The sequence below is a fragment of the Enoplosus armatus genome, chromosome 17 (assembly GCF_043641665.1).
Source record: "Enoplosus armatus isolate fEnoArm2 chromosome 17, fEnoArm2.hap1, whole genome shotgun sequence".
Taxonomy (NCBI): domain Eukaryota; kingdom Metazoa; phylum Chordata; class Actinopteri; order Centrarchiformes; family Enoplosidae; genus Enoplosus; species Enoplosus armatus.
The window spans coordinates 18,116,157-18,143,942 of record NC_092196.1 but is presented as its reverse complement, the minus strand read 5'-3'; the positions used below and the strand labels follow the sequence as shown (position 1 = coordinate 18,143,942).

At 42.9% G+C, this 27,786-nt stretch overlaps 4 protein-coding genes across 5 annotated transcripts; 2 read left to right on the top strand and 2 right to left on the bottom strand.

Moving 5' to 3' along the window:
* Window positions 1–1,475: 1,475 nt before the first annotated feature.
* atxn7l3a (ataxin 7 like 3a) lies at window positions 1,476–9,418 on the top strand. The gene is given in 16 exon segments (XM_070922766.1): window positions 1,476–1,695; window positions 2,225–2,261; window positions 2,374–2,445; window positions 2,582–2,714; window positions 2,830–3,001; window positions 3,100–3,197; window positions 3,290–3,312; window positions 3,422–3,467; window positions 4,388–4,425; window positions 4,517–4,585; window positions 4,708–4,751; window positions 5,263–5,332; window positions 5,436–5,462; window positions 5,464–5,477; window positions 6,483–6,619; window positions 6,711–9,418. Coding segments are annotated over 15 exon segments (1,251 nt in total). The 5' UTR covers window positions 1,476–1,695; window position 2,225; the 3' UTR covers window positions 6,983–9,418.
* A 49-nt stretch (window positions 9,419–9,467) lies between these two features.
* tmub2 (transmembrane and ubiquitin-like domain containing 2) lies at window positions 9,468–13,917 on the bottom strand. 2 transcript variants are annotated; one of them, XM_070923470.1, is made up of 4 exons: window positions 13,854–13,917; window positions 12,318–12,398; window positions 11,304–11,941; window positions 9,468–10,689 (listed from the first exon to the last, which is right to left on the bottom strand). In XM_070923470.1, exons 3-4 carry the CDS (start codon window positions 11,924–11,926, stop codon window positions 10,296–10,298), a joined length of 1,017 nt encoding a protein of 338 aa, XP_070779571.1. In that variant the 5' UTR covers window positions 11,927–11,941; window positions 12,318–12,398; window positions 13,854–13,917; the 3' UTR covers window positions 9,468–10,295. The 2 variants fall into 2 exon arrangements, with proteins under 2 accessions (XP_070779571.1, XP_070779572.1); XM_070923471.1 differs by lacking the exon at window positions 12,318–12,398 and having other exon boundaries at window positions 13,854–13,892.
* A 962-nt stretch (window positions 13,918–14,879) lies between these two features.
* asb16 (ankyrin repeat and SOCS box containing 16) lies at window positions 14,880–17,478 on the bottom strand. The gene is made up of 6 exons (XM_070923831.1): window positions 17,139–17,478; window positions 16,794–17,061; window positions 15,998–16,406; window positions 15,811–15,894; window positions 15,177–15,287; window positions 14,880–15,087 (listed from the first exon to the last, which is right to left on the bottom strand). The coding sequence occupies exons 1-6, from the start codon at window positions 17,476–17,478 to the stop codon at window positions 14,902–14,904; spliced, it is 1,398 nt and encodes a 465-aa protein (XP_070779932.1). The 3' UTR covers window positions 14,880–14,901.
* A 1,597-nt stretch (window positions 17,479–19,075) lies between these two features.
* Window positions 19,076–25,960, top strand: hrob (homologous recombination factor with OB-fold). Its single transcript, XM_070922998.1, has 10 exons — window positions 19,076–19,103; window positions 19,198–19,283; window positions 19,459–20,439; window positions 20,641–20,724; window positions 21,308–21,442; window positions 22,618–22,726; window positions 24,113–24,198; window positions 24,345–24,467; window positions 24,579–24,807; window positions 25,722–25,960. Exons 1-10 carry the CDS (start codon window positions 19,076–19,078, stop codon window positions 25,775–25,777), a joined length of 1,917 nt encoding a protein of 638 aa, XP_070779099.1. The 3' UTR covers window positions 25,778–25,960.
* Window positions 25,961–27,786: the final 1,826 nt, after the last annotated feature.

The window sequence follows — 27,786 nt, the reverse complement described above, 5'->3', positions numbered from 1 at the left end:
ACCGGAAGCACGCTATGTGTACCTTCAAAATAAAATCATCACGAGGGCCTTAACTGCGTCACTTAAATCTCCTAGCAACCGCAGCTTTTAGTGGCCGCCCTATGAAGATGTCTGCTAACTAAATATAGAACAAGGCTATCAAATGTAAGGGGCAAAATAACATTTAACATCCTTTACAGCAAACCACTACCACAAGTATGGCCTCAAATCAGCACTTCTCTGACACAGTCTCAATACAATTTAACAGTAGTGTGAAAAAAGCTGAATTATATTTAGAGGTGTTTCTAATCTTTTGTCCACCCAATACACCCCAACGTGTAAGACAGAATGGGCCTTTTAAATGGCCATAACATTTTGACATGTCACAGTAGGATGGCTGAATCCCATTTAGCTGCTTCGATTTCAGGGTCCTGGTATTGTGCATGCTGGCTCACACTGACTTACTGGGCCTTTGTTAGTGTTACTGGTAACATCCATGTTTTTTCTATGATGACAAGTCCAAATGTCTGCTGTGAAGAAGGCCTGTATTAGAGACACATGAATCCACACCTTTCTGACATATTGCGAACAGAGGCTGAGCATTATATTCACAAAGGTAGGATTTATTGCATTATTGTGTTGAATGGTGATGGAAGAAATAAAAAGTCAAATAATATGGACTACAACTAAACATCCTGGCTGAATTCAAAATCTTCTCTGTGGCATCAAAAAAATAGTTATTCAGAAAAATGGCCCCTGTAAGTAACAATAACTCAATAATATATATTATTACTGATGCTTTAATGTGATTACTGACGATATAATGTTATAGCTGGTCCATGTGGAGCTTATTTTAACTACTGGAGCAGTTTACTCTATTACAATGTATCATCGTTTATAAACTGATCATATGCTTTGTATGTAAAATCAATCTGCAAAAGAACTAGCATAGCTGTCAAACAGATGTAGTCGAGTAAAAACATTTGCCACTGAAATGTGCCTTAAAAGTGTGCTTTACTAGAGTGATTCCATTATATCTTACTTTAAGCCAGTAAAATATTGTTACTCCATTACATTTATGGATTTGCTAGTTTAAGATTTTACAAACAAAACCTATGATCAATCTATATGATATGATAGTTATGCTCCGACAGTATATAAAGTAGTTAAAATCAGCACCCCCTCCAACAACTTTAACATTAAAATCCTGCTTGTGTGTTCCTTGTGCTTCACTAATAAAAAAATATGATTTATATGATATTATAACACTGAAATGGACCATAATGCCCAACGAGTACTTTTACTTTAGGCTAAGTACATTTCGCTGAAAACATAATGGTATTTCTACTTTTATTTATATTAAAAATAGTATAATATATGAGTACTTTTCCACCACTGTTAATGATTTGCATTACAGCAGATTCATCGGAAGCAAGGCTTTTATTTTTAAGGATAAACCCGGAAGTCAGTTCTTTTATTTTTCTGTGTGGTTCTTCCCCGTTGGCCTCCTCGGTGTCAAGCGGGTTTGTAACGTTAATTTAACCGACACCTGCGACAACAAACAATTTAAACGAGGATTTTGTTTCAACGACGATAAAACGATGGACGTCGTTGGAGGCCAGGCCTCTTGTTAGCGTGTTTTATGCGGACTGACTCGATGGTGTCGCCTCCCTCAGAGAAAGTGCCTTCTTCAGGCTGAGTTTTCTGTGTGACAGGGTGAGAGGAAACTGTTGGTGGTGATATTACAAACATAACGTCACTACATTGTGTCCGAGGTTGTCGCATCAATATGCCACAATCCTTCCTCTCAAACTAGTAGCACGGCTAGCTAGCAAATGCTAACACCACAAAGTAATGTTAGTTGACGTGTAAACTGTTGCGTTTGCTAACAACTGTTTTTACCTGCCTGCATATTGTCGCTCTGTTCTTTCTTTTCCTACTAACGGCAGCGAGTCGATGGGTGTTTTATGTGTAAAACGGAGCTGTTCTTGCTGTGTTTATAGTGGATATAAAGACGCGTCTTGTCTCAGTCAACCACACCTGACGCATTAGGAGAAACCATTTATTACTGTATGTGATGTATCTGCTACTAAATAAAATGTTAATCGTGATGTTGCTGTAACTAATATGTCTGTGCTGCTAAATTGTATTTTTTTCTGATGGGATGGAGGTTTCCTGCAATGTTTATTGCAATAAAAACAGGTGACATCACCTATTGATTTATATATTTTCTTCTATTCAACAGAATGAATCTGCAACAAGTATTGATAGCTATTTTAAAAGTAAGTAATATGCAGTCGGTTTGATTCGTTTCATGCTGACCTTCTCATGATCATAAGTTTTGTCTTTTTGATCACAATCCTCAGGTTAGCCTCTCATTACCTTGCTGTCAAGATTTCCCACACAGATTTTCAAATGAAAATGGAGGATATGCCCCTGTCAGGCCCAGACAACACCAAGCTGGAGGTGAGTGAATATATATATATATATGATTTATAATTTAACTGTCACCCACAGACAGGTGCTGTGTCTTTCATGTGTTTTTATGTGGCATCCATTTTGTCATTGGTTTTAAATGATCTCATTATCTTTCTTGGTGTAGGCCTTGGTCCATGACATCTACTCTGAGCTGGTGGAAGATGCCTGTTTGGGCCTGTGTTTTGAGGTACATCGTGCTGTGAAACAGGGCTATTTCTTCTTGGATGAAACGGACCAAGAGAGCATGAAGGAGTTTGGTTGGTGCCATGGCTTCCAGTTTGTTCTGGTCCATTTGTCCTGTCATCTTTCTTCGGTGTGTTTGCTTACAGTTTGTGCCTCTTTTTTTAAATTTTTTTTTTATTACTCTTCCAGAAATTGTTGATCAGCCAGGAGTGGACATATTTGGCCAAGTGTACAATCAGTGGAAAAACAAAGAGTGCGAGTGCCCCAACTGCAAAAGATTGATAGCAGCTTCTCGCTTCGCCCCGCACTTGGAGAAATGTCTCGGCATGGGACGCAACAGCAGTCGCATCGCCAACCGCAGGTCAGTCAGTAGAGGTCATTCAGAACTGACTGTTGTATTGATCCAAAATGGACATATGAACATCTGTTTTTTTTTTGTTTTTTTTACCATTTTAATAGGCTAGCCAGCAATAATAACATGAGCAAATCAGAGAGTGATCAGGAAGACAACGATGACCTCAATGATAACGACTGGTCGTACGGGGCAGAAAAAAAAGGTGAGCATTTAAAAAATATTTAACTTTGATAATTAAGGAAAACTCCAGGTTGCTTCCACATAATAAACAAACTTCTTATTTCCATGTTACAGCCAAGAAGAGAAAGTCAGATAAGGTATTTTTGCATTTTTTTCCCATTTTGCAGGTGATATTAGAGTAAGTCGTATCTATGTCTTAATGTGTATAATGAGGTTAGTCTGATCCGAGTGATTTTCTTTGTGCAGAATCAAAATTCTCCAAGAAGATCCAAATCCATAAAACATAAAAATGGTGAGTCTATCAGCTAATTAGTTTCTAGTGTGTTGGTGAAGCTTTGGTCCATGCACATTTCTGAATGTGGTGTAAATGTTTGAAGTGATTCTGGACCTGCTGCTGGATGTTTTGTTCTCTGGTCCGTTCAGAAGTCTTGAAGCCCGATCGGGACGTTCTGTGAACGCAGTGTCCTCAGACACAGGAAGTAGAATGTGGACACCTGCTGTCTGACGCCACAGTGCAGTGTAGGGAGGTTATACAAGCAGAAGGTTCACCTCTTTAGATGTATTAATCCAAAATGTCTGCACAGTGCAATATTGGTGAATACACAAAGAATAAGTTGGAAGCTAAACGCAGAATAACTTGTGAAACACATAGTTTGATAATGATGTGCGTTACAAATGGGTTGCTGTACTTTTTAAGTGCTAAAAATGTCCAATTAACGGTATAACACATTTGTAACTCTTCTCATTAACGTTTCCGTAAACCACAGTGCATATATGTTCATATGGCGGACATACAGACATTAATGCACCACATTGGCATACAGTTCTGTGCACAGCAACTTACCGCGGGCATGTCTCTCACAACTGGCAATGCCTCTAAGGTGCCAGTGGCATTCACCACCCCTGAGAGAGGGCGCCCTTGAGCCAACAAATCTACATGAAATAGCAAGTGGAATCACATCATACAGACTCTGTTACACGATGATGTTTTAAACATTTTATTTGATTATTTGTTGGCATCTGTGTTATGAATTAAAATTCATGAGTAAAAGGAATAGTTTGACAGTAACCTGAAAAAACGGGGCAAGCTCTTGCAGGAGTGCTCTATTTACGAGGGAGGAGCAAATAATATCTCATTAGCTGCAAACTGTTTTCCAACTGTATAACTATGAGTAGTTGTGACTTGAAATCATCTATTGTTTGTTTTTCCAGGTGAGCTTGGGAGCAGCGTCAGTTCAGAGCCTTACAAGGTGACAAATCCTTTGTTCATGTTGACCACAAAGTCCTTCCATCCATCCATCAACATATTTATAATGCTTCTTGGTCTGTCTTTCATTTCAGTACAACTATAACACTGGCATCAGTTACGAAACTTTAGGCCCTGATGAAGTCAGATCCCTTTTAACAACGGTGAGCACCCAAACATGTCGATCTTTTTACAGTCTGTATCTCAGGATAAACATTCAGTTTTTTCTGCACTGCTGTTTTAATTTAAAAGATGTCGATCATTAAAATAGTGTTTGTTTCTACAGCAATGTGGGGTGATCTCTGAGCACACCAAGAAGATGTGTACCAGGTAATTGCTGTATAATCTACTGACACATAGATAAACTGCTGATGAAACTTTGTGGTGCTAATATCTGGGATGATGCAGGATAGTTTCAAGCACTGTAACATCTGGACTTGTGCTGGTGTCGTCACGTTATTTAATTCAAACTGAGGTCCGTGTCTTTCTGTCCCTCAGTTTGTCCCCTCTGTCAAATGTTCATAAAATCCAAATCACGTAGAGATGCTGTCTGAAACTGAATCTGGAAACATGATCAGTTTCATCCATCCTCAGGGGAACACAAGTGGCAACTCACATCGCATTTCAGTGTTTCCGTGACCGTGGAGGACTCTGTCAGTGACCAACCTCCAACATTTCATAACCTTTAACACCTCATTGCTGCTCTGCCCCATCTGATTGGTCACTGATGGTGTCCGCGGCAGTCCGTCCCACCTCCCTCCCTCCCTGTGGCTGCATGTGTGCAGGCGGGGCGATGCGGCCGTCTGTCAGGGATGTATAATGCCACCTTGTGTCCCACCAGGTCTCAGCGATGTCCCCAGCACACGGACGAACAGAGGAGGGCCGTCAGGGTGTTCCTCCTGGGGCCGTCCGCGTGAGTCTGCCCTGTCCCGTTCCTTAACCCCCCCCCCGTCCTCACCACAAGTGTACTGAACTGAAGTCATGTTTGAATGAGTTGTGACCCTCATGGCGCAGGTGTTGCCTTTGCCAGAGACAGGAACAGGAACGATGCTGCTGGTCAGTGTTGTGACTTCTCTGGTACAGGGACAGTAACAGTAACAGCTCTTTGAGTTGTGACTGTCCTCTAACAGAGAGAGAGTACAGTGCAGCTGAAGGGGAACTGAGTCTTCTGTGACCTTTTTATCATTAAGAAAAGGTCATTAGTACCTCCAGGGTACAGCACCTCTGCCAATCAGCATGTGACACATGACTCATCAAACTCTGGTGGTATCTGCATAATTCATGCAGACTATTTTATGTCACTGGTGTCCACAGACCCCACATCATATGTCAAGCTTTAGCATACCAAATCCTGAAAATGACAATAACAGGACTCTGTGTTTATCACTGTGTTGACATTGACACATAGTTATTGACGGACAGTTGGCAGGCTCAGACTTTGATTGGTGCTGAAAGGCGATGATGACATGAAACTGCGTTATCAAAGTCTCTGTATGAGCTTCTTTATCGAGGTGTATTTCTTTCTCTGTATGAACAATTCAGCCAGACAATAACACGGAACAACAATAGACAAGAAAGGCTAAACTAAATAACAATAAATAAATGACCAAATCAAAATTAAGTTACACGTGCTTCCATATTTTCAAAGAAGGTTAAAAATGGTTGCCAGGCAGCATTGAGTTGAGTTGGTACCTTACAAATGTACCAAATCTTTTGTAACTGAATATAATGCATGACCTTCTTCACGTCCATATAGTGATGGCATTGGCTCGTTCACTGAAGTGAACATGCCTTGGGGCCGCCCCTAAAAAGTGAAATGAATGGAGATGCTTCTAACGATTTTTGTCAAAGTTGGAAGTGGTTTTGGTTAGTTAAGTCCAGAACACAAACAAATATTCTTCTTAGATTTTTATTTCTATTAAACCATTAGCTACAGCTACAGAGATGTCGTCAAAACACAAAAAGTGTGAAGAGGTTCGTCACCATTCAGAACAGGAGGGTGATGGAAAATGTAAGTAGCAGTCTAACAGGATGCCTCTGTGTCTATGTTTCATGGAACAGGCCGTCGCTGCCTGATGCAGACGCCGTGGTGGAGAGCAACAGCTTCGACATTCCAGATGGACAGACCCTGATGAGCCGCCTGCAGTGGGAAGACTCCCCTGATATCTCACCCACCGACTCTGCCTCCTCTAAAGCCAGTAAGGAAGGAACAAGCATTACACTCAGTTATTTGTTAAAAACATTAAAATGTAAAGACAGTTGTTAGATCATTTTCTGTCCCTCGCACAGGCACCAACCATTCGGATTCCAGGAGGCCCAAGAAAAAGAAGAGGCCGTCTCTTGGTTTGAACAGTGGAGGAGGAGGAGGAGTGGGAGGAGGAGGAGGAGTGGGAGGAGTGGGAGGAGGAGGAGGAGGAGGAGGAGGAGGAGGAGGGAGTCTGACTGGAGGCGGCAGCAGCAGCAGCAGCAGCTCTCAGAGTAATATCAGCTTATCGACCAAAAAAAAGAGGCCCAAACTCTCAGCACCTTCTATTTCCAGTATCTATGATGACTTAAACTAGCGTAAGCCCCGTCTGTCAGACCAGATCTCGCCTCCTCTTTTTCATACCTACATGTACAGGCCAGAACAGGATGGGATTAAACTTGTCAGCCTTGACAAGTTGGGCAATTTAATGAGCATTTCTCCTTCTGTATTATGAACACAGCGCTCTAAAAAGTATCGTTGGTCAGAGTCCAATCAGAGTATCTCCTGGAATTATATTTCACGGTGGAAAATAACTACATTATATCACTTTTAAACCCTTAAATGGCCTTTTTCATGGCAGCCATTTTGACATGACATAGCAGGAAAAACAACAGGTGTAATTAATACTATTAAGTGCTGCACTCTTTCCTAATATCAGGGCCCTCTGACAGGGCTACTGTCACTGACACACTTAAATGGAACACAGCCATCATTAACAGAACGAATTGCTCTTGTGCTTTTCCTGTTATGACGAGTCAAAATATCTGCTGTAAAAAAAAGCCCCATTAGGAGTTTATTTATTTATATATTTATTTATTCATTAAATTCAAACAGAACTGAGTTTGAACAAATTGCCGACATGTCCCTAAACATTTAGATTTCTAATTCCCTACTACTTATTCAGAGTTGAAGATGATTTTATGAAGAGGTCCTTCCCATGAAAAGGTTCAAGTCTTGAATGTGGCTTTCAGGGACTCTGTCGTTGTCGGTGATCCTGTGACCTGTCCCTCTTTTTACACTCTGTGTTCATTTAACTGGGTTTTAAATAGACATGAGGACTTCTACTGCTTTCAGTTTGACACTTGGCTCACATATACTGGAGTACTCATCAGTGGCTTTTTAATTCTAGCATTGTATTGCACAGTTGTGTGTGAGTGCCTCTGTATGCTGACTTGCATTCAGTGTGAACGTCACTTTTTCGTGTAGTGTGTGTGTGTGTGTGTAAGTGTGGTTAGAGGGCGTGTGTGTGTGTAGTCATTTATATTTTCATAAAACTATGCATCCTAGAATGTGACATTTTTGTGAAAGTATGCGTGCCATTTTAAATATTTAACTTTCTTTTTGTTTACATCAACAATATATTTAAGTTTTGATTCGTCACTACCTACGAAGTATGTTTATTATTTGTGTGTGTAAATGCAGATTTTGATATTTGAGGAGGAGCTGGTAGGCTTTTGGGGCACATGTACAGAACATGTACGTGAGACGTGAGAGATGGGAAAAGTAATCATGAATCCAAGGTAACTTTCTTTCCTCAATACAAAACTTCTCTTGTGTAGTTTCTGCTTGTAGATCACAGCACACATTCAGTCGATCAGTGCTGCAGTTCTGTCATTCATGATCATGAGTGATAAGTCTGCATCTTGTGTAATATGTCTGATATAGTACGTGCTATAAAGGTCGGACGCACTATTTCACTAATCTTGTACTTTTACCTTTCCATCGTTGATGTCTTAGAGAAGCGTTTTTATTAGTTTTTCTTATAAACTGGCGTTACAAACTAAACTTCACTGTTGAAGTTGTCATTAGAACTGAGTGCACAGTTGAGAAGCATGATGTATTTTGTTTGTATCAGGACATCGCTGTAAAACGTGGGGACTGTATGAAAATGATTTCCATTATCTTATATAGATTCTTTTTTATTTCATCGTTCTCTTGTGACATTTATTGTAAAAACTATATACAAGGTGTGCCATGAGTCATGTTTCTGCCTGAGCTTTATTTTCTCCATCAAAACAGAATAGTTAACGGTGCTACCAGCAGCCACAGAGCTGCCGTCTGAGCCTGATTCACTCGTTCGGTGTCTGAAACATTTATTTAGCGGCTCTTTCTTCAGAAATAGAGAATGGCTCAAATATGAACCGCTTTTGTGTTTGTTTATGTTTTATTTCCAGGTACTGGAGGAAGGGAGTTTCTTTTTTTTCCAGGTCAAGGGGAGGGTCCAAAGAAAATACTTTTTTTTTTGTCAAAGAAAATACAAGGTTCAACCCCCCCACCCCCCAATCCCCAATAATTTTCATACAGTCCTTTAAGTGAAGTGCATTCATTTGTAGGTCTCAAATGTCAAGAATATGACAATCTGTCAAAGCCTGATTTAGTTTCCAGTATGGTTAACATTTTCACGTTTGTCAAGGTGTGTAGTAACTTTGAACGTGCCCTTTTGAATCTTTTCCAGTAGAGTCTTGTGATGTGCACTAAAGATAAATGAACTGTTGTTGAGAAACTTTGGTGGGTAGGATTAAATTCTTCAGCCACCTTTCGTGGATAAAGCTAACAGCTGATGTTCTCTTGTGGCTCTCTGTGTGCAGTACGAGTGCAATAACAACGAATGCGATGTTTCCAAAGTTTTCTTTTTCACAAGCACAAATCTGTGCATGTGTGAATGCCTGTTGTATATGAATATAATGTGATACATAGGTTATTTTTATTCGCTGTCATGCCTACTGGTGTTTGTATACAAATAAACACAAATGCTACCCAGAGACTCCCTTCTTCAGACCACAAGCAGATACTGAAGCAGGTTTGGTTTGAAATGCTTTAATTTGAGACATAACTGAAGCCAGAGCAGTCCAGCATAATCAGGAGGGTTCAATGTCACCCTCCAAATCTTTAAGTGCCAGATGCAGGTTCATTTGATTCATTCTATCATTTTATTTACAGAAAATACACAATATATTTACAATATCTTCTCAAAAAGTGTCTATTTTGATGTCTAGTGATTATTTAAATTAGCCTATTTCTACATAGCGAGTTTTGGAGCAACAAAAATATCGGAGGTTTTCAGCCTCTCACTGAGGCAGCTGTACAGTCCACATTTGTTTACACAGAGCCATTCAAATGACACAAAATAAAAGGTAAAGAGTTAAACTGGCACACACAGCACAACAGTGAGTGGTTCCAAAAGATTTTAGATTCTTGCATCTATCGGTTAATTTTACATTTTCTGAACACAGAAACAATGGCCTGAAAAACAATGACGTACAGGAAAGCATCATGAATGTTTACAATAAAAGAGCAGACAGAATAAAGCCAGAGTGTTAAAACATGGAGTGAACCGCAAAGTGATGTTTGAAGGGAAGCTAAAGTATAGTTCAGTTCACTCGCTGCAGGTTATTATTTACCCCACGTAGACTGTACAATCATTCATCTGGTGTTTTTTTTATCTAGGTACATGCTCTCCTGGCCACCCACACACTCACACACACTCTGCAGGAATCCAATCAGCTTTGGCATCTTCACCGAGCCCCTTTTTGATTAGTCCATCCCTCCAGACGCCACCCACGGCTGTAGTTATTTTTATGTTACCTCACAACATTCGGCTGTAAGCGTGGGCCCTCTCTCTGCCGTTTTCAGCGGCTGTGCATCCCAAATATCAGAAAGCTGAAGAACACAGTGACTCCCACAAGGGAGATGGTCGCAGGGGCGGTGAAAAACTGCCTGTAGTTGATGCGGAAGTACCACACCACAGCCAGTATCACCACAAACACAGGCACCACCAGGCTGCTGGTGTTGATGGCCACACCAGCAGCCCTGAATCCTCCAGAGACCCCAGGCCTGACTCCTGCTCCGGCCCCAGACTGAGCCCCTTCCTCTGGAGTAGCCTCGTGTAAGGCCTGGGAGATGTGGCAGTGGATCACACTGTTGTGTGTGATGTTCAGGGATAACAGAGTCCTCTTGGGATCTTGCAGCAATTGGCCTTGGTAGATAAGTTTTATTTGATGCTCCCGACCTGAGAAGTATTTACTGGAGAAGAAGAGAGGCAAGAAAGCTGTTAAACAATATACTAAAGTAAATAAGTATACAAGTAAAAGTATGGATAGTTATAGACTTAGATGAGAAGACCAATGCCACTCTAATGTCTGTACGATAAATATGAAGCTACTACAGTTAGCTTAGCTTGGCGTACAGACTGGAAGCAGGGGGAGACAGCTAGCCAGGCTAAGACAAGGCAAAGGAAACAACAACCTCAGGTCAGCACCTCTAAAGCTCATTTAATAACATCTTGTTTGTTAAAATGGACAAAAACCAAACGCGGTTTTACAGGAGGTTACGTGCGGGTTTATTTCTTGGACTCTCCGCTGGTTGCCTGGCAACCTCACAGTGATGACAAGACTCCAAGTCAAGATATAGTCCCACACATAAACTCTCATAAAACCACAACATGTCCTTTTCACACTTCAAGACATCGTGTTAATTGGCAGAGCCAGGCTAGCTGCCTCCCTCTGTTTCCAATCTTTATGCTAAGCTAAGCTAAGCTAACTAACAGAGAGTGGTGGCATCTATCTTCACATCTGTAAGCAGAGAAGCATATTGGTGCTTGAAGTCTGTAGGTGGATGTTTGGGGTGGTTTTACCAACCTCTTGAGTACTCCAACTGTATCCTGTGGTTCTACAACAGCTACTTCCTCCGTGTCATTTAAATACTTCAGACGGACAGAGATGTAAGTGGTGGTAGTGGTGTTTGGGGAGATGGTGCTGGACAACACTGGGATATGCTTTAAAATATTTTTATCTTCCTCCCCCAGCTCCTCATCATCATCCTCCTCCTCCTCCTCCTCATCAACTTCATCATCCTCCTCATCTGAGGTATGCAGTCTTCCGGCCTGTGGTTGTTTGCTCTGTATGTCCAGCAGGAGGTCTGTCCTAACCCCCTCAGCTCCTTCCCCGGTCCCCTCACCCTCTCCTCTCTCAGTCCCCGGCTCGCCGTCATCCGGCTTGTTCTCCTGCTCAGGTGGAGGAGTCTGCTGTTCAGGGGCGTCGGCGCTGGGAGACCCTCCGCTGTAACTGTCGTGGCCTCCCAGTCCGATCAGAGAGGCGTGAGCACCCACAGTGAGGATGGTGCCCAGGATATGGTCTCCCCGGTCGGCCACATGGGTTGAGAGCCAAGCCAAGGCCAGGGCCAGGGCCAGGAGCAACACACCACCGGCTGCCGTCACCTCATCCTCCATCCCATCCAACATGGTCAGTGCACACACCGCCATCTCTGTCCTCCAAACCTGAGGACAAGAAAAGTTTCACAGAAATTAGCTATAAAGTTTGTTCATACAGCCCCAAATCACAAATATGCCTCAAAGGGGATTTGAAATCTGTACAACAACATAGCAACATTAAATTTGGAGTTCTGGGAATATAATCTGGTTTTGCATAAAATTACCTCTATGAGTTCTTTTCACAAATAATGATGAATATTTGTCAACTGATCCAAGATGTTTCAATCACACCCTCTCAAAAAAAAACAATACCTTTTTTGGTAGGGTTGGGGGATATACGGTTGTAAACTGTATATATATATATATATATATATATATATATATATATATACACACACACACACACACATACTGTATATATGTATGTATTATAAAGTCCTACATGCTTGCATTTTGTCCCCCCTGGACTACTGTAATGCACTTCATGCTGGTAGCAGTCAGAGGTCCCTGCAAACGCTGCTGTCTGAAAGAGATATGAACACATGACTCCTGAGCTTGCCAACTTACACTGGCTCCATATTGATTTTAAAATTCTACTGATCACTTTTGAAGCATTAAATTGACTTGCTCCCAATTATATAAAGGATTTATTGACTCCCTATGTGCCTGGGCGTTCCTTTAGATCACACTCTGCATATTGAGATCAGAGATCTACGTCACTAGCATCTTTTAAATTCCTTCTCAAAGGAAAGTGTTTATGAATATTTATTATGTTTCTGGGTTTTATAATTTCACTCCATTTTGCTTTTTTTAACTTTATTTTATCCCCCGGTGTTTATTGATAACTTTTTTCCTGTGTTTTTCTTTGTATCTGCTGGGTTTTTTTTTCTGTAAAACACTTTAAAACCTTGATAAAAAAATGACTATATAAATAAAGTTATATTATATTATTATCATTATTATTATTTTATCTTTAGATTCACTGGACATTCCCATCTGGTTATTGCATCTACACAGAATTATTAAACTTAAATAAACTTATGATATTACATTAAGGCTGCAACTAATGATTCATTTCATTATTGATGAATCTGCCGATCATCTTAAAACCGTCTAAAAATCGACTAAAATCATCTATACACTGTCACAATATAAGACTACATACACAGCTGACAGATGATGAAATATTTTATCCATACATCCCACCCCTGGTCTACACTTGGACAGTAGAAAACTTTGGTTTCTGTTGTTTTGGAAAGGAAATGCAGTGAACTGGTTGCAGACTGACACCCTCTCTGACCTTGCAGCAATGATTAAGTTGTATTCTGAGTGAGGAAACTGAGCCCCTGCACATCAGGACGAAGCTAACAGTCATTACATTACATAACCCTCGGGTTTCTTCACATTTGCACGTCTCTTCATATATAAACACGCTATAAAGACAGTATGTCATAGCTCGGTAGCTACACAAAGATGCTCTCATTACAAATAGGACTGCTGGCAGAAAGATAAGCAATCCTTTTACGAGGTGTGACCATGTGGAAAAGTCATTATGTAGGATGAAAGTTACTCAACATAAAGATCAGGAGCGGCTAATAGGGCTGGTCAACAGCTGAGTGTTGTTGCTGTGCAGCTATGTGCAAACACCCAGCTGTTTAAAGCCGAGGCAGCAGTGCTTTCTCGTGCCACGTTAGCCATTACACTCGACATTCAGCCTTCTAAACACATATTAGCTGTTATGCAACCTCACTTTCTGTGTCGCTAACTTGTGTGTGTAGTTTATGCTGCTGCTGCTAGTTAGCGAGCTAAGTTAGCTTGCGAGCTAAGCCTACCTGGCTAGCTGAAAAAACGACCTTCGGCTGTTTACGAATTATGACTCTCGCTGCTCGACTTTGTTTTGTCGCCGACAGTTTTCTAACTGAACGCAGGGGGTCGCGTGTGCGTCTCCGCTGTACAACTAGATATGAGATGTTCTTACCTGCCAGCTGTACAATCAGTGCATGTTTGAAGACGAGGCTCAATGCTAGTTAGCAGCTTCTGCTTAACAACCACATAATAAACACAGAGGCGGCGAGGCGTCGTGACGTCATCACGTCGTCCCCGGCCAGTGTGGGCGCTTGTTTTGGAAAATGGGTCGCGCCTGTTCCACCTGCTGCTCTTACAATAATAACTACAGAGTGTAATCACGGTGCATTTCACTGGGCTGGTGGATTATGGATATTTTATTTTATATTGATGTATTTATATAACGGTGGTTGAAGAAGTTAGAGGAGCAATATCACAATGTAAAAACACTCAATTACAAGTTAAAGTCTTGCATTCACTTAAGTACAAATATACTGATCAGGAAACATAAACTATAAATATTAAAATAAAGTACTCAGGCAGAATGGCTGTCAGTGTTATATTATTATATATTAGAATATTGGATAATTCTTCATGTGTAAGCAGCGTTTTAATGTTCAAATTAAATGTTTTAATAAATTTTTTTCTATTTTATTTCATCTATAACAATGGGTCACGTTATAAAATGATGATATATTTTGTGTTGAAAATATTAATCTGGTATGTAACAAGTAACCATTGCTGTGAAATAAATGTAGTGCAGCAAAAAGTACAATATTTCCCTCTAAATTGGAGTGAAGCAGAAGTGTAAAGTTGCATATGTTAGCATTAAAGTACAAGTGAGATGCATTCACCTTAATATTACTGTGGTTTTGAGTGGTATAATGCAACATATTTCTCATATGGTATTCACTTTCATGAGTCATAAAATCTTCATGCAAGCACTTTGTTGCCAACCACCCAATACAAGATAAATAAACGATACGTAAATTAAAACTGAATAAATAATAGTAAAGTTGTGTTTATTTGTATCTCTTCTAAATGATTTCACTCACACATAAACAAATAACAGTCCCATTAAAAGTATTTCAAGTTGAAAAACAAGTGTTAGTTTAAACAAAGTAACAGAAAGGTTATTGTTATGTTTGTTATGCACCATACTGTTAAAAGAGTACATGAAGTCACTGGAGCGTCCCATCATCACACAGCAGCAGGTAATCCCTCACACAGCTGGGAATGTCCAGTTTACTGACAGCTGAGAAACATCTGGCTCCGAGGTGCAGGCGTAAAGCGCATCGACAGAGATGCTGCAGGGAGCGAGGCTGACCGCTCCGCTCACGCACCAAGTCCAGCAAAGACCTCTGCTCCTGAGGTGGGAGGGACAGACACACAGAAACCCTCAATCACTGGATGGCAAACGAGGAGAAGAGGTGATCGGACACTGCAGACAGCTCACCTCGTAAGTCTCAGCGGACAGAGAGTCCATCCACTCACAGGGAGGGACAGATGTGTACGAGTTCAGCATCACCTCCAGAGTGGCAGCAGAGGGGACGCACTGCTTCAACATCTGGAGAGACCAAAGACAAAACAGAATTTCAAAACACTGTTCAGTCAAACTACATCAAAGAAAAGAAAGATTTTAGGGGTTAATGCTCGTCTGTCTGACTTGATTAAAAAGACGTATTAAGACTATTGTTTCCATTGTTTTAACATTTGTCTTTATTATTGATGCATTAACATATTGGCCAGATGTTGTGTAACTTACTCTTACTTCAAATATTGACGTGATATTTGAAATATTGATAATTAGTCTTCATTAATAGACTTCGGATGTGTTTTCTTTTCATTATGTTATGAAGATATCACCAGACTTGGACTGGGTGTTGCTCCATCTGCCTCCCTGATTCCCTGTTTGAACTCTTCTTGTTTTCTTTTCCTATTTTCATTTGTATTCTACAGATTTTGGCATATATGGGTTTTTTTTTTAATCAATTATTGACGTGGTAATTGTCTCAGTTGTTAAATGTGGCTCCTCTGTTGATAAACATGTGTCAGTGTCATGTTCTCTCAGTGTGGTTGTTTTCTCTAACCTTTGGCGAAACTGGCTGAGCTCCATGGTTCAGAAGTGACCGTGCTATTGCTTCTGGGTGCTGGTCCTGGTAATCTTCAATCACCTTAAAGAACAAGCAGAACAGTGTTTATTCCAATATCTCTGCTGCTTCACATAGTTTGAACTAACTACCCCGAACCTTGAAACCAGCCCCCCTCATGAGCTACCTGTAACAGACAGTCCATTGGTGTGTATCCTGCACAGTTGGCAACATCTGCCTTGGCTCCATGCTGCAGGAGGACGTCTACAATCCGCGGGCTGCAGTTTGCACAGGCGTTGTGCAGGGGGGTGTGCTGCTTCCTGCCTGCAGTTCTGGGATCAGCCCCCGCACCCAGCAGCTTTTGGATCACGCGTAAATAGCGGCCGGCCTCAGAGGGCCTCTCGGCTCCGGAGCAGGCAGCGTTCAGAGGGGTCTCCCCCTCTCGATTTGTGGCTAACACATCTGCTCCGTGTTTGAGGAAGAGCTCCACGTGCTCCTCCAGGCCTCGCCGAGCAGCCACGTGCAGAGGTGTGAGCCTGGACTCCCTCATCCTCACGCTGACCTCTGCACCTCCGTCTAACAGCAGCTCAGCACACCTGGAACAAAAGATATTCTGATGACTCTGTGTGCCAGCATCAATATCTGCGCTGTAAAACATCCACTTTATTCTGATTCTTCTCTCTCCAACATTAGTGTAAATAAAACTCAGTGTCAGTTGTTTTGGTGATGTCATTTCTCTCAAAGTCTTGAGGAAAAATGTAATTTTCTTTCATTCGTGGTAATCCATTTGTCTCATAAGGAAATTATGTTTTTATAATAAGACTTTTATTACTTTTTAAAAATGAATGTTTTTGCACTGTAAGAGAAGATTTAGATGAATCTCAACTTCAGTTGTCCCAGTGGTGAAATTGGGCCTAATACAGAGCAGATTAGTGATTTATTAATAATACAGTTCTAATGGTGAGTTGTCAGCTGTCACTCACTGGAATGACTGGGCGGTGGAGCAGAAGTGAAGAGGAGCGCTGCCGTCTGCAGCCAGCAGCTCAGGATCTGCTCCGTGAGAGAGCAGCAGCTGCACGCAGACAGCATGGCCGCCTATACAGGCGTCATGGAGGGCCGGGTTTCCTCCGGGGTCAGCGTTCACCTCAGCCCCACGAAACAGCAGCTCCTCCACACACCCTGTGTGTCCTCTGCTGGCAGCCAGACGTAAAGCTGAAGTTTGCTTTACCTTGGAGCTCAGCGTCCACATGCCTGACGCAGGAGCAGAAAGGCTGTCAAGTATAAAAGCATTTAGGTGAGATTATACGAAAGAGGTCTTGAGGTCGTACCCATCTCCGGAGCCCACATCATCTCCTCGTGCACCGTCTCCATCAGGGCGTTGACCATCGCAGGGTCCTTCAGCACCGCATACACTCCTTTCATGTCCCCGCACATGAAGGTGTTGTGGACGGCCGTGTCTCTGCACCGGACCTGGGGCGGAGGGGCCCGGACCTCCTGGAGACGCCGCTGCTGCCTGGGAGGAGGCCTGGGGACCCGGGGCAGCGGGGCCCGGGTCATGTCTCTCCTTTGAGCCAACGCTCGCCGAGCATCCTCCCACTCCTGAAACTCCCGCTCCAGTCTCAGAGAGCGCAGTGAGGTGGAAGTGAACGGAAAGGTGTCCTTTGACATGGCACCTTAAAGTGAGCACCACCACAAAGTTATCAGAGTTGTACAAAGAAGAAATGAGACGATTTTGAGCCATTTTCCTGTTTCATCCTAGCTGGAAATCCACACATTAAACTCCCTGCAGCAACAGTATCTTGCCTGTGACGCACCGGACTGTACAGTTCAGAGAAATGTCAACAGCTTTAACTCACCCTTCACTGGGGCTGCGGTGAGTCCCAGAGTCCCAGCAGAGGTCAAGTAAAAACTTTCATCATTGAAATCAGTCAGGCTGCTCTTTTGTGTGAAATATTAATATTAATATAAGGAAAACTCCAGATTAAATGCCCTTTCTTTGTGGACACAGTCACAAGATTGTTCCTCAAATACAACTTCAGCGCTAGTTATTAATAGATCAGAATGCAAGCTGATACTTGTATTACCCAAAATGGCCACCAAGCGACAGTATTGATCCTGTATGTCCACAAAGCAGACACTGAAACCAAAGATCCCAGAAATGTCAAGATAGACTGTATCCCAAACCAGTTCAAAGCAGACCTGTTTGATGAGGAATTGTAATTGAAGATCAATTAAAGATCACAACTTTTATTTTTTATGATGCATTTTATGAGCATGTATGAAACTGTACGTGTGGAAAAGCTGGTCAGGGGAAACAATTTTAAGGACTAAATGGGCTGAGACAGAAAAGTACTTGTATAATGTATACAGACAACAATCCCATTTTCAAACAGCCAAACTGGGAGCACCAACTGTTGTTTATTTTAGTATTGTTTTAGTTTCAGTATCTTATCGTTTTTAGTGTTGTTAAGTTTGATTTTACACGGTATAGGGGTTATAGGGGCCTCTTTGTCTCTTGTGCTGCGGCTGGTGGTGGCCTCCTGTCACAGGTGTGGTCGGTGTGCTGGGAGTGCTGGGAGTCCACTCACTTTTGATGGTGATGTGATTTGCGGTGGCACATTTTAATTAGTGTAGTGCTCAAACAGCGGGTGGTTGACTGTCTGCCGTCTCCTTTTCCTTTATTTTAGGGTTTTAGTGTATATGTTCTTAATATATAGCTAGTTATGGCATTTAGTTAACCCACACTGACTTTTGTAGTCTCTTCATCGAAGCCCCTATTAATTCCACGTATTAACCACTACTAGGAGTTATAATAATTTCAATTTAGCATAAGAATACAGGAAAACACAGTAAATACGGCGTAGTTTTGCCAAAATCAAACAGATAGGAAACTACCTGTAATGCGGGATCGGACGTGATTAGCAGTGAATCATCTCGCTCTGCTTCAGCACTCTTTGTAAAAACAGTTCTTACGTCATTACGTCGTGTTTGAACGTGGAGGCGCGGTACCAAGCAGCAGCAGCAGCCCACCTAAAGTTCTCATGTAGCTCGCTGGCTAGCTGCGCCTGTTTGTCAAAGTAAATCTGTCGTAAAAACAACAAATTATATTCAAACACCGCCACTAAATGACACCCAGTGTCTCAGTAAGTTTGGTGTACCTGTCCAAACTGATCAAATACGGATTTCATCGCGATATCTCCTGACAGCGATGGTAAGTGAACCAGTCCAGCAAACTAATAACAGTCTGCGCTAACTAAGCTAACACATGCTAACAAGACGGTCACTGCACACAAGTAACGCAGCTGTTTATGACCAGTTCTCTAGTTTATTAGGACATCTTCACCTGCTAAACCGCATCCGGACGTGTATTGCTGCACATGCCGTGAGGACATTTCATCAGTGTGTTGTTACGTTTGTTACAGACCTGCAAATTAAGTGGCCTGTTCAGCATTGGCGAGGACTTTGATGATGAGGTGATTCCCAGCAGCCTCAAACACACCTGATTTCAACTGTTACTTAACTATCAGTGCGGGCAGCTCACTTTCTGTAACATAATGATCCTCCTTCTGTTCCCCCTCTCTCACACTGTTTCTGCCTGTGTGTGTGTGTGTGTGTGTGTGTGTGTGTGTGTGTGTGTGTGTTTCCCAGGACCTGCTGGGGACAGACTGGGTTGTCCGCTCAGCGTCTGGACCAGCCGATGTGGCAGCTGCTGTGTCATCTTGCACGCTGCGGGCCTCCTCTGTTGCTCTCATAGAGCCGGAGAAAAATTGCCTTCAGCAAACTGGAGAGAGATCAGCTGCCCCGTGTAATGGCACAGCATCAAGCAGCAGCACGCACACTGCTGCTGGACAAACTGTTACTGTGGGTTTGAGACAGCTCTGCTCCACCGCTCAGCCTCGCTCCCACCGTCCTCCCGCGCTGAATAACTCTCCGCCTAATTTGGCATCACAACAGAGTCGTGCGAACACTGAGGGGCCGCTGAAGCCCTGCGTGGCTCAGGATGATTTTGATGATTGGGACGTTGACCTGGCAGACCTGGATGAGTGTGACCGCCAGATGGGGGAGTCGCTTCAACCTCCTGCGCCCGCGGTCGATCCTGCATCTCCAGCCAAAACTCTGCGACCTCCGACCTGTGGAGGGATTCAGGCGCGACCTGATCGGAGCTTGAGAGAGCTCAGCACTGCACGCCAGGCTTCTGGGTCATCCGGTTATAACCTACCTCCTCGGACCCCCCCCACTCTTCTTCTGCAATCTCCAAATCCCCGTCCTGCTTTCCGGGCAGCCCCTCCACAGAGTCCAAGTGTTTTCCCTGGCCTTAGAGCATCTTCTCCTGCCCCCAGCCCCATTTCCAGGACACTTAACAGACCCCAGCAGCCACAGAGACCATGGGCAACTCCAGTACCCTCCCCTCAGGGCCGAGGCCTCTTTGAGACAGTCTCCCCAGCGCCCTCTGCCTCCCCGTCTGTGATCTCCTCCAGCCCTCATCCCCTTCGCACACCGGTCCTCACCAATCGCCTGGTCCAGTTGGTATCTGCCTCCAATAAGCTTCCTAAGAAGAGGTCTCGCTCTGAGCCTCACCGGCCCAGGACCCGACGCTTCCCCGGTCCTGCTGGACTCCTGCCACAGCAGGTTAGTCTCATCCAGCGCTGGTGCTCTGCCTCTGCATGCAGAAATAACTTACATCTGTTTGTATCTGCCTGGTTGCTGATGTTGCATCCTTTGAAATGAAAGCAGCAGCAGTCAAATCACACGTAGTCTCACCTTCATCGTCCGTTTGGTCAGAAATGACTAAACATGCAGCCATGTAACAATGCAGTTCTTCTCTCCCAGCCGCAGGGTCAGAGCCTGGACGACATCGTGGTTTCTGTCCCTCAGACTCCTGCTCACGGTGTTGTGGCCCGGTTGCCGAGCCAGGTAATAAAAACACAGAGGCATAGAATCACGTAATCTAGTGCTGCAACTAACGATTGTCTTCATTATGGATTATTTTCTTGATTAATTGTTTGGTCTCAACCTAAAATGTTTTGTTTAATATCATTGAAGACAAAGAAAACCAGCAAATAACCTCACTGGAGAAGCTGGGACTAGCTAGCAACACTTCTGTAGAAAGTTCCACATACTTCTCCTCCTTGTAGCTGCTGCTCGTCACCTCCTACACTGAACTACACACAGTGTTGGGATAAGTGAGCACAGGAACTGGATGCATGTGTGTTTGTCAAAATATTAAGACAAGAAGCACATTTCCATGTTTTTTTTTATGTGGAACAGAGGAGCTGGGTTTTGATTTCCCAAACATTCCAGGATGCATGTTTATTTCTTTATATTGCAGACCTTGAAGTCCTCCGATGTGAAATTAATTTTCAGATTGCAGCAGAGCCGCAGTGACCATCTGAGCGCTGTAAAGAGGATAAAACATGTATAGTAAAAACATAAACCAACTTATCAGCACAGTAACTGTACGTCTTTGAGTGTGTAAACTGATTGATGTGGTTTTAAGGGCTCCAGCTCACAGACTGAGGAAGACGAGTTCAGCGGCGGCGCCTGGGCAGCGATGAAGGCAGAGATGGGATTGGACGATAGGAACCCCTCGTGCTTCCTGCACTCCTACAGCGTCGTCATGGTGCTTCGAAAGGTGATCTCCAGTGACCGTTACACCTCTTTTTGTTGTTCAGTTACAAACAACGACTCAAACTGTTTCCCATTTCCTCTCAATTCAAGCATCACATTTATTTTTAGGTCAAGCTGATTTGTTTTTTCCATCGTAACGGACTGTGTGTCGCTGCTGGAGGTCTATTGGCATAATCAGGACAAATGAAGGAGCTGTTCTGGAGGTGTTTTGTAATTATAAACAGTATGATCACTCATCAGTCACTCTAATGGAGACTCTGCTCTCTCTCTGCGTGTCGACCTCTGTGGAATAACTTACCAGTGTTTTGAGTGGCAGTCATTGGGAGCACTTAAACGCGTTGGTTTGTGTCGTGGCTGTTCACTCGGGCTCCATGTACATGCGCTGCGTCACTGGCAGGACGCTGGCTAAGCTCATTCAGGTTAAGCTGTTTACATGAACCTCAGCTTCCCCAAATCCCTGTTTGCATGAATAAACAAATTAACACACACCCCTCCCCACTTCTGTTGACTGAACAATAACATGTTACATCTAATGCAGCGGGGAGAGCGGATGATCCCAACAGTAAACACTCACCGCTGTGTATGTATTGACATCAGCGCATCTCCACCAAGCTGGAGAGGTGGTGCTGATGGAGAGAGACATTTAATCGAGCGATATATTTGGACAATATGTTAATGAATAAAGTATTCAACAGATCAATATTCCAATTCCATGTTCTCAGTATATATGTCACAGTATCATTGAAAAATTGATGCGATCCCAGCTCGAGTTAAATGTTTAGGACTTAAACAGTTATTTTATTTTAGATTTTAATTTGCTGATTATTTTCTCCAATAAACAAATGATCATTTTGTCTGTAAAACAGCCTTTTCAGTCCAAAATTCCAAAATATTCAGTTTCAAATCCTTACATTTAAGAAACTTAAAGCACTTTTGCTTGAAGAATTACTAAAAAGATGAACTGATTATCAAAATGGGTGCAGGTTCATTTTCTGACTATCAATTCGTCGATTAATCAGCCTCTACAGTCGTCGTTACAGCTCTAGAAATGTTCACACAGGACAGGAATATGGGTGGAAAGCGATGCAAGCTAACCTGAGTCCACATGCACCACTGAGTCTATACTCGATGATCTGATTCAGCAGGTGATGTGATGTTTGTTTTCCCTCACCACTGCAGGCTGCGCTGAAACAGCTGGCCAAAAACAAGGTGCCCAACATGGCCGTGCTGCTGAAGAGCATCATCCACACACACGCTGACGCCAAGGCTGTGTTTAAAGACCCGACAGGTAGTGGACGCTCTCATCATGATCGAGCTGGCTCATTGTGCAGATGTGTGTCTGTTTGCAGCGTGACGTGCACGGTGAATAACTGTGACATCGTGGAGACGGTCAGAGCGCTCCAGGCTCAAAAGAAGAAGAGTGTGAAATGATGGTGAATAAAAGAGAGAGTGTCGGGGAGCTTTAAGCTGTTTGCTTCACATTTGACATTTGCTCACTGACAACTCGCCTGATTGAGCTCCACATGGTGCGAGGTCAGAGGTCAGAGTCGCAGTAACATGCTTGATTACACACACACAAACACACACATACATGTATATTAGGGCAAATTTTAATATCAAATTTTAATCTGGATACACTCAGTGCAGTTCCCATCACCTTTTTGTCTGATCCACCTCCAAGCTGAGCCGGTTGCCATGGCCCCCAGAGAGCAGCCACATGAGGTGCACTGATTGTTAACACTCAGGAGTGGATGTTGTACTCAACACCGGACTTAAGTGCTTATTAGTGATTCAATTGCAGTAGATTGGCATCAGCAGTGGGTGGGTATTAAGTGCTTCTGACACCACCAGGGAACGTTCTGTCAGTAATGTGCCTCCCACCTGCTGAAAGGTTTGCAGCTTTCTCTCCAGCAGACGCTGCTGTCAGCCTGTTGGTGACTACAGTACGCAGTAGTGTTGAAAAGATTAATCCACCGGAGGGAAAATGAATGCTTTAAGTTATTTATCAAGTGCAAATACTGAACATTTTCTGCTTCCTGCTTCTTAAATGTGAGAATTTTTTATTTTCCTTTTTAAAATAAGCAATTTGAAGGTGTCATCTTGGGCTTTGGGAAAGTTGTGCACATTTGTCACTATTTTCTGGTATTATATAGAGTACAGACACACACATTTGTCTCTCTATGCTTGTGACGTATTGCATTCCCCAGCCCCTAACCACCAGAGCTAAATGCCTAACCGCATTCCTACCTTAACCTTAAAACCAAGTCTTAACCTTCAAACAGTCCTTTTGAAGTAGTGAGGACCGGCGAATGTCCTCATGATGCAGAAATGTCCTCACTACGATGGTTTAAAACTGAAATTCATCCTCACAGAGACGGCAATGCAAGCCTACACACCTCTGGTTCTGCTGCATCAATTTTGGGAGTGCAATGCTAAACCGGTGGAGTACTCTTTTAAAGGGAGAGTCTAGATTTGAAGAGGATAAAGGGGTTCATGTTGTTTATTTTAATGCTATGTTATGTTTCTCCATTATTGACATATACTATTGTAGGTGGAGTTTAATTTAAAAATGCAATAACACCGTCAGCTGTAACATCTTGCAACTATTGCTTGTTTTTAAATGACCTCCTGCTAATTTCTCTCATTGTTCTGCTCATAATGTTTTCGACTGAAGGGGAGATTCAGGGGACAGTACATCGGCGTCTCCTCGAGGACAGAGAGGAGGAGCTGAAGGTCGGAGCTGTTCTGCTGCTCAAACAGGTAAAACTCGCCGCTGCCATTTCTTTAAACTTTAATTTCACCCGTGATGGAAGCCGCAGTTTAGTGTTTGAGCTTCACCTAAACGTTTAGTGGTTTCTGACCCATTTATGGTGTTTGTCCTCCGTCTGTGCTCACTCGTTGGACAGGTGGGTGTGTTTTCACCCTCCCATCGTAACCATTACCTGAACGTGACCCCCAACAACCTGCTGAGGATCTACGCCCCTGATGGGGTCAGTATGTCCTCCACTCAGCTCCCTCCGCTCGTCCTGGTGAGCAGCACGACCGTCAGCTGGAAATAAGAATAGCACAGTTCCAACAAATACTAAATCTGCTCTGTCAACCTGTCAGCTGTCCCCTCAAAACTCTTTCTTTCTATCCAGGAGCCGACGTTGGCGTCACCCGCTCGGTCTCGTGGCGTCCTCCGGGAGCCCGTGTCTCGGATGCACCTGGTGTTTGAGGAGGAGGATGACGAGGGACAAGAGGGGGGAAAATGCTCAGAGGGAGGCAAAGACCCTCAAACCCCAGCGGACACCAGAGCCGGCTCCAGCAGAGGCTCCCAAGAGCCTGGAGGGAACCCAGCACCGCATGACTCAGGAGGCTGGGATGCAGGTGGGACCCCTCGTATGTAATAACACTTGTGATGAGAGAGAAAGATTAATTCCAGTCACATCCTGGGTTTGCAGAGTGTCAGACTCCAGTAAAATGAAGATTTGCTGAATAAAAGCAGCAGCACTGTTTGGAGACATTAACATTTGGCTCGCTGACCTGAACCCAGTCTAACGTCAGCAAAACAAAGAGGCTCCTGATTGCATTGTTCTGCACTGGAGCTGCAGCTAACCAGTGTTTTCATTTTGATTAAGGTTTGTTTTTTTGTTTGTTTTTCTTATTCAGTCAGTAAAACATCACAAAAATAGATGCAGCAGAGCCTGAATTAGTCTGATCAGCCGCCAACTCATTACTTTTCATGGAGTAATGGTATGAAACATAAAGACGAGCCAGGTTCAGCATTTTTAGCCACAATAGAGAAATGGCTACAACAAATATAATCTTTCCATCAGTCCTTCAGTGCTCATATATTCCAACCATTTTTCATCCATCCAACTATTTAGTTCTTGGTCTTTAATAAACATGACAGCGTTTTCGGGCAGAAAGCCAGCCCGTAGACTTCTTACAACTTAAGTGTCAATTGATCTTCTAAACGAGAGCTGATTAGCTTTCTGAACGTAAGTGTAATATTTTTGCAGTCCATGGTGAAGTTGATCAGTCGTATGAGTGATCGAGCGTTGTTCAGATAAACACACGGCTCGAAAGTACCTTTTATTCTGTCAACAAACAGCCGAATGGTTGAGGCCTCTGTGCTGTCTACTGTCCCATAACAAACTGTTGGGATCATTTATTTCCATGAAAATAAATGAATCACTTTTTTACTTTGCAAAACGAATTCTCGACAGGTTTTGTCAGTTGAATTGAGTGAGTTGCACACTGTTTTTTTTTTAATGTTTCTGTGTCTGTCTGTTGCGCAGATGACGACCTGGATGAACTCCTGGGAGCGTTACCTGAGGACACCTACAGCTTTTGATGTAACGTTACATCAGCAAACCCTCTGTACAGACTGCCCCCACTGGCCTCGGTTATTTCACGGCTGGCTGACACTAAAGATGTTATCCTTTTTTTGTTTTCCTCACATCACCTCTTTAAAATCACAACTCTCTGACCACTGAAGAACTTGTTGTAAAACCTGTGTTCGATATCCAGTTCATAAATACCACAGAGAATAGAGTTCATTTGCCGTTACTGTGTCATTGCTACGCATCGCTGATGATTGATGTGTTATAAGAAGCAGTCACTCGAAGCCGACACATGCTCATCAATTAATTACAAAGCTCTAAAAATCAGCTGTGCTTGATTTCAGCGTCACGTCTTATATTATAGACTGTAATTAGTCTAGTGTGTGTGTGTGTGTATTAAGGATGCAATCCCCTGACTTTTCTTTCATTCTTATCCATTGTTGCGCTTTGCTTCAGTGACCTTGAAATGGAGGACTAATCTACACAGCATTGAATTTCTAATTATGCTAAATGAGAGCGAGGTGAGGCTTCTTTGTCTGCTGCATTTCCCTGTTAGTTTTTGTCTTGCCCTCCATTTTCAGCCGTGTCTCTTTCTGTGAGCCGCAGAGTGGAGTGGATGAACTGCGACCCGGGCTTGCTTACCATGCATTAAGAGGTGTGCCAGAGGTTTTCGGGGCAGGGATTGCAGGGAAGTAGTTTCATGGTCCCATGTGGTTTTCCCTGACCAAAAAGTGTTTACTCAGCCCTGTCTGCAGAGAGCCAGAGCATCAGGGTGGAGTCGCACTGTGACTAACAGGCTCTTATGGAGGCTTTCCCAACAGGATCTGAGCCCCAGATCCAGACTCCTCCACTACCCTGCCTCCCTGTAACAGATTCAGGTTAATCCTCTGCCTCTTTGTCATTTTCTGTATAATGCAGCTGCTTAAATTGCCTGGTTTATGTTCAAAAGAGGGAGAATGGGGATGATGAAATAGGTCGCCTTTTCTGTCATCCCAAATGCTTTTTGCTGTTTGGCTGTTATAAGTTGGGTTTACAGTGCAGTCTGTACGTGTGCAGACGGTGGCACATTTCACTCCTGCACGTTTGATCTTAAATGATACTGAACAATGGCTACGAGGGCTGACGTTCAGCTTAAACACGGTCGCGTTTACATCCATTTGGGGAGAACAGTGTGGGAATCATAGCCTTGTTATGCTCCCAAAACGGGGAAGTTTATAAAACGGGCTACGAGTCCATCATTGTGAACTCAATGTGGCATTTAAGACACTTAAAGGGACAGTTCACCCGGGTTTCTCTCTCAGCCCTGGTGATATCTAGCCTTGCAGACTGTTTTGGTTTTATTTGTCCATGTTTTGAGTCTCTCAACTTAATCTGCGGTGCTCAAATCACCGGGAAATGACATTAAAACAGTTCAGCAGCAACATGACAGTATCCTGGTTACTGTGGATAATCCACACCCTTCACTGTGTTTTCAGTGAAGCTACTTTTATACTGCAGATAAATGAGAAGTGTTGACAGTGTGTTCAGTGGATTATCCAGAGTAACTGGGGCAGTGTTTCTAGAGAGACATGTTGCTGTTGAATTTTTTAAACGTAGGTTTTTTTTATTTTATGTTTTAAGCAGCACAAACCTCCATTGTGTCGGTGGTGGTGGCAGAAATCTCAAACGACAATCTCAAATCCAAAAATAACTGCATGTAGATTTGCTTTTTTTTTTTGTCATTTTGGGTAGACCAACCTTGATTTGTGGGTGTTTAGCCAAAAGTCAGAATCTCACATTGATTATTTTTACTTCAGAGTGGAGGGAGAGGGAGCCGCTGCACTAGATAATTAAAAGGATAAATATTAATGTTACACAAAATTATGTTAAATTTGTTTCTAAATTGTCTTGAAATACTGATACTGTCTCTTTAATTCACTCACGCCATCACCTGTGATGAAAGGTTACAAGTAAAGTTTGGAGCCACTGCAGCGTATTAGTGCATGTACGTAGTGCATGTTACAGTAGTCTTAATACCAGC